This window comes from Cervus canadensis, chromosome 7 (genome assembly GCF_019320065.1).
Source record: "Cervus canadensis isolate Bull #8, Minnesota chromosome 7, ASM1932006v1, whole genome shotgun sequence".
Taxonomy (NCBI): domain Eukaryota; kingdom Metazoa; phylum Chordata; class Mammalia; order Artiodactyla; family Cervidae; genus Cervus; species Cervus canadensis.
This window is the reverse complement of record NC_057392.1, coordinates 32,019,854-32,032,144: the sequence shown is the minus strand read 5'-3', so window position 1 is coordinate 32,032,144 and position 12,291 is coordinate 32,019,854. Positions and strand designations below refer to the sequence as shown.

Below are 12,291 nucleotides of genomic sequence, written 5' to 3'. Positions count from 1 at the left end.
TCTTCTAATACTCATTCTAACATAAAGCCTTACCTTGGATGACATTCTTGCTCACACAACTGCACACATCCTTTCTCTCCCTTTTCTACACATACACACATACATTGACACAAACAAAAATATTCACAGAATTGCCTTTTTAATGCAAAAATTATAAACTTAGGGAATCCTTTTGGGAAAATTATTCTAAAAAGCTATCCCAGCCCTTTGTAAATAGTATCTTCAGAATCTCATATGGCCATTCATAGGACCAGAAGCACAGTCAGCCTTTCTCCTTGGGCACATTCTGCAGTCTAGGGTAAATGGGTCTTGCCTTTGGAGTCTGAAAAATAGGGCCCTCCTTTAAGATGCAAATCTGAATTGTGTATTAAAAAACAGAACCTGCCTCCTCTTCAATAATCACACCTATTCTCTTTTAACAGGTTAAAAAAATTTTTAAGCATATTGGGAGTGTTTTGAGCTGAGAAAAAGTTAACTGCACAGGGTCCTTCCTTTTTACTTCCTAATGGGAACTGTCAGCTCCCCACCCGCCCCCTCTTGGACCTGAACTGACCTGCTAATGCCCTTGTCTCTAAGGGGTGGCTGTGTGAGCTGTTACGCTGGAAAGAAGACCCTTCTCCAGAAAACAGGACCCTGTGGGAGAACCTCTCCATGATCCGAAGGTTCCTCAGCCTCCCCCAGCCAGAACGCGATGCCATCTATGAACAGGAGAGCAACGCGGTGCATCACCACGGCGACCGGCCACCGCACATCATCCACGTGCCCGCAGAGCAGATTCAGGTTCGTGCACGTCGGCCGCTGCAGTAGAGCACGCGGTAAACAGACGCTTAAATGTGGCAGGGAAAGGGGCATTTCTCTTCTTTCCGCCAGTCTGAACATAGGCTTCTAAACAAGAGATGACAGTACCCTGCCATCTCGGTCAGGGGGCAAAGGAGGACCTGGGTTTTCCAACATGTGTGCTGTGTTCCTGTATGCTCCCCGCCCCCCCCACCCCTCCCCGGCCGGCAGGAACCCCCTTCCACTGTTGTTTGGCAAGCCAGTCTTCATTAGAACTATGTGAGAGCTTAATCTATTTTGTCATATTGAAAGTGACAGTCGATCAGTCGTGTCCAACCCTTTACGACCCCATAGACTATACAGTCCATGGAATTCTCCAGGCCGGAATACTGGAGTGGGTAGCCTGTCCCTTCTCCAGGGGATCTTCCCAACCCAGGGATCGAACCCAGGTCTCCTGCATTGCAGGCAGATTCTTTACCAGCTGAGCCACAGGGAAAGCCCAAGAATACTGGAGTGGGTAGACCTTCCCTCGGAGAAGGCAATGGCACCCCACTCTAGTACTCTTGCCTGGAAAATCCCATGGACTGAGGAGCCTGGTGGGCTACAGTCCATGCAGTCCCTAAGAGTCAGACACGACTGAGTGACTTCACTTTCACTTTCCACTTTCATGCATTGGAGAAGGAAATGGCAACCCACTCCAGCGTTCTTGCCTGGAGAATCCCAGGGATGGGGGAGCCTGGTGGGCTGCCGTCTATGGGGTCACACAGAGTCGGACACAACTGAAGCGACTTAGCAGCAGCAATAGCAGCCTTTCCCTTCTCCAGGGGATCTTCCCAACCCAGGGATCGAACCCAGGTCTCCTGCATTGCAGGTGGATTCTTTACCAGCTGAGCCACCAGGGAAGCCCAAGAATACTGGAGTGGGCAGCCTATCCCTTCTCCAGGGGATCTTCCTGACCCAGGAATCGAACCCAGGTCTCCCACATTGCAGCAAAATTTGAGTTTTTAGACACACCACCTATTTTTTAATGAACACCGATCCTGTCCCCGAGGAAAAGCATGACTGCTGTTTCCACAGAGGAAGTTTGTAGGATCACAATTGCATACGTTGGATTCTGTCCTAGAAAGAGGAGGGGACGGAAACCAAATTGGCATCTGGCTTCCGACTCCCCACCCCTGGCTTCACTTTAGGTCTGTCTGTCGCCGCAGGCTCAGTGAGCACTGGTTAGGGGTGAGTCACGTCTGTCTGTTTTTCCATTAGAGCCCCTCTCCTACCACCCTTAGGCAAGGAGAGTCTAGAGGCATTGGGCCCCGTGGCTGGTACTGCTCCACAGGTGAGCAGGCACAGGTTATCCAGCCAGAGGGGGACACACAGAAGATTGGTGCTGAGACCTGCTCCCTGGTCGGGATGCTCAGCCTTGGAAAGGCCACGCTAACAGTGGTGTTGGCCAAATACACTGCGCCCACAGGGTCAGCCTCAGACTCCCCTAAATTACTCCCTTCCAAAACCTGGGACCTGTCTCCATTCATCCACTGAGTGGATCCACTGAATTCATCCCCAGTTCATTTAGATGGGGACGGTCTGGGCCCAGCTAGTTGTTGACCTCAATTACTTAGGAAACCTGTTGGAATTGAACGTGAGCTGTACTAATTATTTCTGTTACATCCAAAGGGATGCTTTTAGTTTTCCCCTTTAAGGGAAAATGCCATTGCTTTCCCGAGTCTTAAAATTCTACACTCTCTTTGTTGAATCACCTGCATTATTTCTTGTTACTGCTGTGTGTGTCTGTGGGGGCATGGAGATGGGGGGAGTGGTGATACACACAACAAAAATAAGGTTATCCATCCACTAAGAAAAAGAATCCTTGAGTATATGTTAAAGATAAATTAAGAAAGAGAATCCCTTAGGATATCAAGCACTAAAATAATCATGAAAGCCTGAAAAATGTACTGTTTAGCAAAAACAAAAAAAGATAAGTAAAAAAAAAAAGTACTTGTTTGAAAATGTAAATTGTTTTTAATAAAATTGCTTCTTAGGGGGATTAAGGAAATGCTTAGGGCACAATATAAACGTTCTAATATTTTAGGCTTCCTTAGGTTTATTTCCTTTGTTGATAAGAATCCTAGAGCTGGAGTGTGTGTGTCACACATTTGTTATGTGTAATTGTGTATGGAAAATTACAGCACATATACAAATTATGAAAAAGTGTCTATATACACTAAATTTAAATCCTGATTACATCTGAACTTAGTATAGACAGAACAATTTGCTAGCCGTTGTGGAGTGAATGAAACCTTTATTTTTTGGTAAGAAAAAATCTTGCAGTGTCAGCCCAGTGCAATTCAGTAAGAAATGTGTGTCTGTTAGATTGAAACTGTCTGGTAGGAAATTCACAAACGTGAGAATCTCAGAAACTCTCTGGTTTCACAAGAGCTAATGGCTTCCCTCATAGCTCAGCTGGTAAAGAATCCACCTACAATGCAGGAGACTCGGGTTCGTTCCCTCCGTAGGGACGATCCCCTGGAGAAGGGAAAGGCTGCCCACTCCAGTATTCTGGCCTGGAGAATTCCACGGACTGTATAGTCCATGGGATCGCAAAGAGTCGGACATGGCTGAGCGGCTTTCCCTTTGAATGCTGTAGAAGAGCAGAGGCTTCCCCGTTTTACTTGGAACGTAAGACCTTGTAAGCCAGGGCCACGTTTTAGCCATCTGCTGCAATGGGACGAAATATATTTCCTTCCCAGTGTGTCCACAGCTCACCTTCCTAAACTGCCTTTGGCACAGTTCACTTCTCCGTCTTCATTTAAAGTCCTCATTAATTACTGACATCACAATATGCTGTCCTCATGTCGGAGGCATATCCTCCTGGTGAATGTGGCTCACACTTTCAGAGTGCAGAGTTTCAGCCGTGTAAGTAAGCCAGCCTGACCTCTGACGACGAAGCCCAGGAGCCACCCTGACCCTCCCCGGTCCTCCCTAGCGATCGTTCTGACCTTCTTCCCGGTGCCGTGGGCCGTTCAGCTGGCCTGCGTTTGTGTCCGGCACCCGTCCCCACCTTCCGATCCCGGCAGGTCATGTGCTCGCTCCTTCCAGGCCCTTGTGTGCCGCGCGCGAGGCCGCATGCGCAGTGCCTAGGTGTTGCGCAGGAGCAGGGCATGCGCAATGACCAGGCGTTGCACAGGGACCGAGCATGCGCAGTGGCCAGGCACGTGCAGTGGCCAGGCGCGCGGGGCCGGGCACGTGCGGCGCCGCTGATCTTGTGCCGCTGTTTCCCCGCAGCCGCCGCAGGCGCCCCCGCAGCCACAGCCCGCACCGCCCCCCGCGCCGGCACAGGCGCCGCCGCCCCCAACCGGGCCCCGGCTTCCCGCGCGGCAGCCGCCCGCGGCCGCGCCGGCAGAGGCGGAGGATGAGAGCCGGCCGAAGGCGCGGCCGCGGACCAAGATCTCGGTGGAGGCGCTGGGCATCCTGCAGAGCTTCATGCAGGACGTGGGGCTGCACCCGGACGAGGAGGCCATCCAGACGCTGTCGGCGCAGCTGGACCTGCCGCAGCACACCGTCATCAAGTTCTTCCAGAACCAGCGCTACCACCTCAAGCACCACGGCCGGCTGAAGGACCACGCGGGCCTGGAGGTGGACGTGGCCGACTACAAAGACGACGAGCTGCTGCAGGACCCAGATGAGGGTGTTCCGGGCGCGGGCGCGAGCCCGAGCCCGCTCTTCGCGGTGAAGCTCGAGGACGAGCCGGCGGCCGACGGCAGCACGGACGCGAGCGCCGACGCCAGGGACTGAGCTGCAGGCCCCCATCAGCGCCCCCCGGCCGGGGGGTCCGCCCCGCGCGACACTCGCGCTCCGCTCCGCCGTTCAGCCGGGGAATCGTCAGAAACTTGCACAAACGGGAACGTCGAGAAAGGCTGATACTGACTGCACTAAACGTTTTCCTCTCTTTTACGAACTGCTTGGCAGCCCCAAGTGAAGCATCGGATTGTTTGGTATTAAAAATGGAAAATTTGTGTTCACGGAACACACCCGGGTGTGTGTACCCGTAAGCATGATAACCAGTGATTTTTTTTTTTTAATTTTATAATTATTATTCTGGAGCCTCAAAACAAGCATTATAACTTCTGTGATTATCATTTCCTTCCTTTATTTCTGTAACACTTCACACTTATCTTTGGAAACTCGCCCCTTGTTTTAAAAAAGAAAAAGAGTTTGTTACTCTATTGTATGTTGCAAAAGAACTATAGACTGTGGAATGCAGTTTAAAGATGACATATGCCAACAAATGCCTTGTATTATATGGCACTGCCGTAATTCAAATTTGTTTTTATTTTGGAAATAAAAGTTCACTGTAATTTTTTTCATTCTCATTGTTACAAGATTTTTTTAAAAATGAAAAGAAAATGTGAAACACAATTTAGTCCTCATTATTTATTTGTAGATCCTGCAGCATCATGTTGTAATTAATTTTTGGAAGTTTCCGTTAAATGTAATATTGCTTCTCTTGTTACCATACTGGTTCTTTTCTATTTATAAATGTATTTTGATGGGCAGTAAAACAAAGTGTCTTAAAAGTTTTAAATAGATAAAATGTGCTTTACACAGTTGCCTATAAAAAGTGCTCTATGTTATCCAAGCAATTCATACTATAAGCTTCACTCTTATTGTTGTATGCAATTTTTACTATCATGCAAATAAGCTTAGGTTAATAAAACTAATAGATCACCTTAGAAAATTATGCAATTAATGTGAAAATAATTGATGTTTGCAACGTGTCTTCCTTTGGTTTACAATCAATTTTAAAGCTACATCTGTATAAAATTTCTGTATAAAGGTGTTATTTCTTTTTTATGAGTTTATGGCTATGAAAACAGCTATTTTGTTACAGCTGGCTGTTTTTATAAGTGTATCACAATTTTCTTTATGCAGAAATGTTCTGATTAGGAGTGGTTATTGACTGTAACTACACAATTAAAATTGTTTGTATGGTATGACATGGTAGGGTTTGTCTGCTTATGTGAAGTAACACAGAGTCCAAGATGGCCCTCTCAGTAAGATGCATGTTAAAACTTTCTTGACATTTTACAGATCTGAAAAAGAGCAATTTAAAAGTCACTTGAAACACTGTAAATTTAAATCCCAAACACATGCTCATTTTTTAAGTTAAACAGTGAAGACGATAATCTGTTTTTGGTTGACGTTTTACTTGATCAGGAGGATGGTCAAAAGACCCACTAACAAAGACATCAATTCAGGCTCCAGCAGATATGCACTTAGAATAGATTCATCTGCACTTACTTCACAATATGCCCGCCATGGCAACACTTTTTTAAAGCTGGTGTATATACATTTTTAAAGGCCATTAAAAGTAACATGAGTAGGGGGAAAAAATGGACCTTCTGTCCAAGAACTCCTTAGTAAGCGCTGTATTTTTTTTTTTTTTTGAGTTGTAAATGAAATACAAGTTAATAACTCTGAGCTCATTTGGTTGTGTATGTCATAACTACAAGAACTCCATGAAGAAGATAAGAATAACAAATCTGGAATTTAAACATGCACTTCAAAATTCTTGCAGCGTAAAGCTCAGTAAACTCCAGGATATGAAGTGAGGTGTGCTAATGTTCATGTAAAGAATAGGGCCAGTGTTGCAGTTTTTGGTTATTTTTGTTCACATTCACTATATTTTCCTGCTGCTTTTTTAAGATTTCCTACTTGTTAGGGGGTGTTTGGGTTCCTTTGGTTCTGAAATCACCCACTCTCTTCCTGCCTCTTTTCCCTGGACCCTGATGAGCTCATCAGAGGGCAACTGGACTCCTCTGATGCCAAACTTAAATGGGATCATAGAAAACTCCCAATTCGATTTTCAAAGTTACTGTCTACTTTTGAAGCACAGTTGAACTACTTCAGAGGCAGCTGGTTTGCTGTAAACTTAAAATTATGTCGAAAAAGTTATTACGACTTTGTATTAAATGAGAAAACACCTTTAAACATTCTAGCTTATTACTAGGGTTCAGAAAGTCATTTTAGCAAAATAATTTTGAATTCAAATGGAAACAAGATTTCATATATTTTTAAAAAATAGGGTAAATAAATATGCTATGAAATTTAAAGGAAAACAACCTATCTTCTCTGACTTTAAAGGGAAAAGCTAGAGTGGAGGGTAGTGTTTTTTTTTGTTTTTTTGTGTTTTTTTTTAACATGAGCACAACACTTAATATAAGGAGTCAAAGATGTAATACCTTTTTAAGGGGAATTTGGGTTGCAAATAAGATTTTTTTCTTTCCCACTAACCTCTTAACTTCTTTGAAAATACATTTTCAGTAAATTGAAGAGTGTGTATAAGAAATCAACATGACAATAAAATTATCAGACTTTTTAACTAATGCAGCAGCATCTTGCTAATATATTTTAAACCAAAAAAAAAAAAAAGCACATATCAATATACAACGTTGGTCATGATGGAGTGAGCAAAATTGTTCTTCGGGAAGATGGTACATTTTGCAAGAGGTTTGAGGAAACTTCCAGGTTGCTTCCCGGGTGTCATTTATCCCTCCCACCAGTCCCAGTGTTGCCAGAGGCTGTGGTAGAATTCCTTGCACAAGCTTCCTTGTGTCCAAGTATTTCAGAAGCTTTTAAAAGCTGGGCATGGCTTGGCACTCTGTGCTGGTAAGGCCTTAGCAGAGTCAGATAGTTTACGGGTAATATTCAACCTTGTGCATTTGAGTCTGTCGTGGATCCCTTCCCTCAGCACTTTGCCACTAATTTGTATTACACTCTGTGGCCATATCATACTTGCACATTATGCAAAAAATAATGTTGATAGTATCTCCTTGGCACATAATATGCAGAGTTGACACATAACCCTTGAAAACCAAGGTAACTAACGTGTGTGCCGTAGTTGTGTGACCCTTGGTTACAAAGCCTGTACATATTATATATAAAATGCATATCAATTAACATTTAGTCCTAAGGAATTCTGAGCTAAAAGAAGAAAAGTTTATTTCTTCATTAGTGAAATCTATATCTAACTGTGCTTATCTAAAATATGTAGCTTAAGTAGAAAACATTTTCAAATGGTTCAAGATGAAAATGACAATCTCATACATTTCATTATTCAGTTCTGCCCTATTCCATATTGTTATTTTTGGCTGATATAAGGTCCTTGATTTTCACGATATTATCAATAAATAAGGTATTCTGAACTGCTTGGTGATACTTTCAAAAAGAGCAATTAACATGCGTATGCCCTGTCATATAGCCAACAGAAATTGGACTGCTGTGTTAAAGCAAGCCAGAAATTTGCATGAGAATGTGGAAGCCAATGGAAGTTCAAGAATATAAATACTATCTAAAACATTAGGAGATAAAGATACTATGGTTCACCGTAAAGTTAATTTTTTTTTCTTCTACTTTTTAAGGGAATGTATTCACTATTCTTCTGAGGCTATCAATTTAATGTAAATACTAAATACTTGCATGTCTTTGAACAAAGACTAAACTACAGTCTGGTACCATGCACATTTTGATCAAATACAAAGAAGCCTTATTTAAGAAATGTATATGACCAGAATACTATTACCTGTTTAACAATTCCACATGTCAAATAAAAATAGTTTGGAATTCATGTTTAAAAGATGAACATTTTTAAGCCTTCCTTGCTTTACCCTCCTTAGGGTATCGTATTAGGATTAGGATCATCTGTATTTCCAAATTAACTTATCAAAATAATTCTACAAAAATTCCATTTTATCAAAATAATTCTACAAGAATTCCATTTTGATTCCTTGCTCTATATCAAGGTTGTGCATTAAGTCACCTTCCTGTGTCAGCTATTTCAACTAATATCCCTGTTGTGATCAGAAGCTGGTGACTGGGGCCCTGTTCTCTCTGATACTAGCTGATGAGGTGGTTGGTGAGGAAAAACAGAGCAGCCCATTATTTTTGTTGCCTTGAGAAGTAACGGCAGAGAAACTCTAAAGTAACATATTTTGCACTGCGTTATATGTTGCATATTATTTCTTTATTCTTTGTTGCATTTTCTTTTACTGTTATTGAATATTTGCTTTTTATGTTGCTCAAATAAGTTTTCATGACAGTGACAATCTCTGATTCCTCCTCCCCGCCCCCCAAAGAAAGGGTGTCCCATGGGCTGCTCTATGAAAGAACCAACAGCACCTGTTAAGTGAGAATGCTGAGAAAGTTCAGATATGTTAAGTGTGTGCGATAATTCACTGAGCCTGTGGCAGTGGGTGGCAATATGCACGTTTGTCTAGTTCACAAATCTACCCCACAGCATCTTCACAAGGGGACAGGTTTCACCTGCTCCACCTTTGTTTCCAATTTTAATTTTCAAATATTTGTTCTACCAGGTCTCATACAAAGACTTCCTACCTTGTAAGGCTCCTTCCTAGCTTTGCCCTCAAATATGCTTAAAATGATAATAGCAACAACATTAGTGGAAAGCTTCATTTTCCCCGGCACGGCCACAAGCATCTCTGTCCCACTATGCATACTTAAGGCAGACACGAGGGAGGGGCGGCTCCACAGTGGTTTCAAACCCAAGTCTTATATCTGCAAGGTCCTATCTGTTTTCCTCTCAATCAGAGCTTTATCAAATGCAGAAAATATAGAAAAAAATTAAATGCAATTTGACATTTTCAGAAACATAGTGTAATTATTTTACTACTCTGAAAAAGTCCATCACTAAGTCATTGAATGAACGAAATGTATGAAATATTAACTCCAAAACTTTGGTTAAAATCCATATATCCAAGTTTTTTTAAACACACATTTGATTATAGGAGTTTCCAAATACACACACACAAAAAGATAGAATAGTATAATGAACCTCCAAGGGTTCATTACCTAGTTCAACCACTGTAACATTTTTCCATCGATAAATACTTTGTGAAGCTTGTTAAAATTGTGATGAAACTTATGAAAATATCCAAACTATTCAATGGCTTTTGCCCATAATGACGTGACACCATCTTGCTTTTGCAAAGTAATGAATTTTCTGGTTTCCAAAGAAAGTATTAAAACTTGAAGTTTTTCTTGGGTCTCTCTGAGAATTTTCAAAAAGCCAATTTTAGAAAGAGAACCTTTGAGAATTCCACAAATATTTGTAACAAAAAAATAGAGACAAACCAGCCGCTCTTTATTTATAAACAATAAGTGCTTTCATATCATTGTTGAAACTGAAGTACATAATTTTCAGTTATGCATAATAAAATATGTAATTAAGCAACATTCCATGGTGGATTAAAGAATTAAAAGCTTCAGGTGCAGAAAAGAATTTGTTGGCATTTTCTCTTTCAAGGTGGTATTTGGAGGTGTTACTTTTCATTTTCCTTTGACATCTTATACACAAATAAATAGACAGAAACAGGTGAGAAGCAGAGAAACAAAGAATTGGCTCTACTACAATGGACCTGAAGAACAGAGTGAGGTAGAATATTTGCAACATGCTCACAAAGGCAAAATTAAAAAGGCAGAAATCTTCTTAGCCTGGAGAGAAAAAGTCTCTAAATAGGGGCATGAGCTTTAAGAAATAGAAAAAAGAACATACAAATTTAACTGCATTTGGTGATTCCTCTATTTCAGACTACATTAAATTAATTAACACTCCAATCGGTACAATCCAGTAAACTTATTTTTCAAATGAAGAACTATATCTGATTAATAGTTCTATCCTAGAAACACTGAAGTTCATAGAGACGTTTGGCATGTATCCTATTTTTAAAAAAGGGTAATATATCAAATAAAATCAAACCACTCAAATGTCAGAATGTGTCAGCATGATTCTGAAAATAAACTATTCTACTGAACAGCTAAGAAAAAGTTAATATAGAGGTGAAACTCTGCATCTAGCATCAATAGAACTTTGTACCTAAAGTTGGCAGTTTTACGTGCAATGCTTTAACTACAGTGATAACCATCTATTAGCAAGTAAATTCAATATCATGTTTGTATTACTCTAAGAAATACATACTTGTAACTTAGTAAAAGAGTTAATGATACCAGAGCATACGGGAGAAGTGTTGGGGGTATGGTATGGAATGAGACCCATATCCCATGGACAGTCCTGTTTGTGGTACACTGTTTTTCGTTTAGTTATTTATTTCTTCTCATTGAAGTATAGTTGTTTAACAATATTCTGTTAATTTCTGCCATACAGCGAAGTGATTCAGTTGTAGATGTACACATTAATACCTTCTTTTATGTATATATATTCTTTTCCATTGCAGTTTGTTGTGGAATATTGAGTATAGTTCTCTGCACTACATACTCGGACCTTGCAGTTCATGGATGTTGCACATAAATGCTTTCACCTGCTAACCCCAGCATCCTTCTCCACGCCTCTCCAGTCCGTCCACCATGGCAACCACCCATCTGTTCTCTGTATCCTGAGTCTGTTTCTTGGTGGTGCATTTTATTTTTTTAAATGTGAATCATTTTATTCTTATAATAACAAGACAGACAACAGTTTTTCATGTCACTGTCATACTTGAGCTGGGGATAACAATGCTTCCTCTACTATAAATGCTACTTGAACTTTTTAAAACGTGTTATTTACTGTGCTTGGAATATCTGGGCATGCTTAATGAAATGACCACCCTGGGTCCTGATACTGAAACTGAAGCTCCAATACTCTGGCCACCTGATGCAAAGAGCTGACTCTGACCTGATGCTGGGAAAGATTGAGGGCAGGAGGAGAAGGGGACGACAGAGGATGAGATGGTTGGATGGCATCACCGACTCAGTGGACATGAGTTTGAGCAGAGTTGGTGATGGCAGGGAAGCCTGGCGTGCTGCAGTCCATGGGGTGGCAGAGAGTCGGACACGAATTGGTGACTGAACAACAACAATGAAATGAAAAATTAAAAAACATTCCAAATATTTTTACTTAAGCAAAGTATCTAGTTTTATACAATTAACACACAACCTTTCACTTTAGTAATAGAAACAATGAAACTATTTCACTTCTCGACATTTAACAGTTATTAACATAAGTCTTTAACTCCCCAAGACATACAGTACAACCAGACTAGATTCTTTCATTGTTATGATGGTCTTGGTATCTTATATATTATATTAGCACTTTAAATTAAATCCTATTTACCAAAATAAAAACAGACTAAGATAATGAACAAGAAGTTCATGAAAAAAAGAATACAAACAGTTGGTGACACATTTTAAATAGATATTTGTGCAGAAGCTTTGTTACCATTTAGCATCTCCTGATCCTGATAATATGGCACTATTGTATTTACTAGTGTGTGTTTTTATACCTCATCTTACTACAAAAAGAATTTGCTGAGACTTTCATGTATACTAAAGTGTTGTTTGCTTGCTAAGTTGTGTCTGATTTTTGGCAACCCCAAGGACTGTCCCCCACCCGGCTCCTCTGTCCATGGGGTTTCCCAGGCAAAAATACTAGTGTGGCTTGCCTTTCTCTTCTCCTGAGGATCTTCCTGACCCAGGGATCAAACCCATGGCTCCTGCGTTACAGGCAGA

The 12,291-nt window shown here is 41.4% G+C and overlaps 1 protein-coding gene across 1 annotated transcript; it reads left to right on the top strand.

Annotated features, from left to right (window-relative positions):
• Positions 1-555: 555 nt before the first annotated feature.
• Positions 556-7,161, top strand: LOC122445522 (DNA-binding protein SATB1-like). The gene is made up of 2 exons (XM_043474808.1): positions 556-780; positions 4,057-7,161. Exons 1-2 carry the CDS (start codon positions 652-654, stop codon positions 4,564-4,566), a joined length of 639 nt encoding a protein of 212 aa, XP_043330743.1. The 5' UTR covers positions 556-651; the 3' UTR covers positions 4,567-7,161.
• The last annotated feature ends 5,130 nt before the right edge of the window (positions 7,162-12,291 follow it).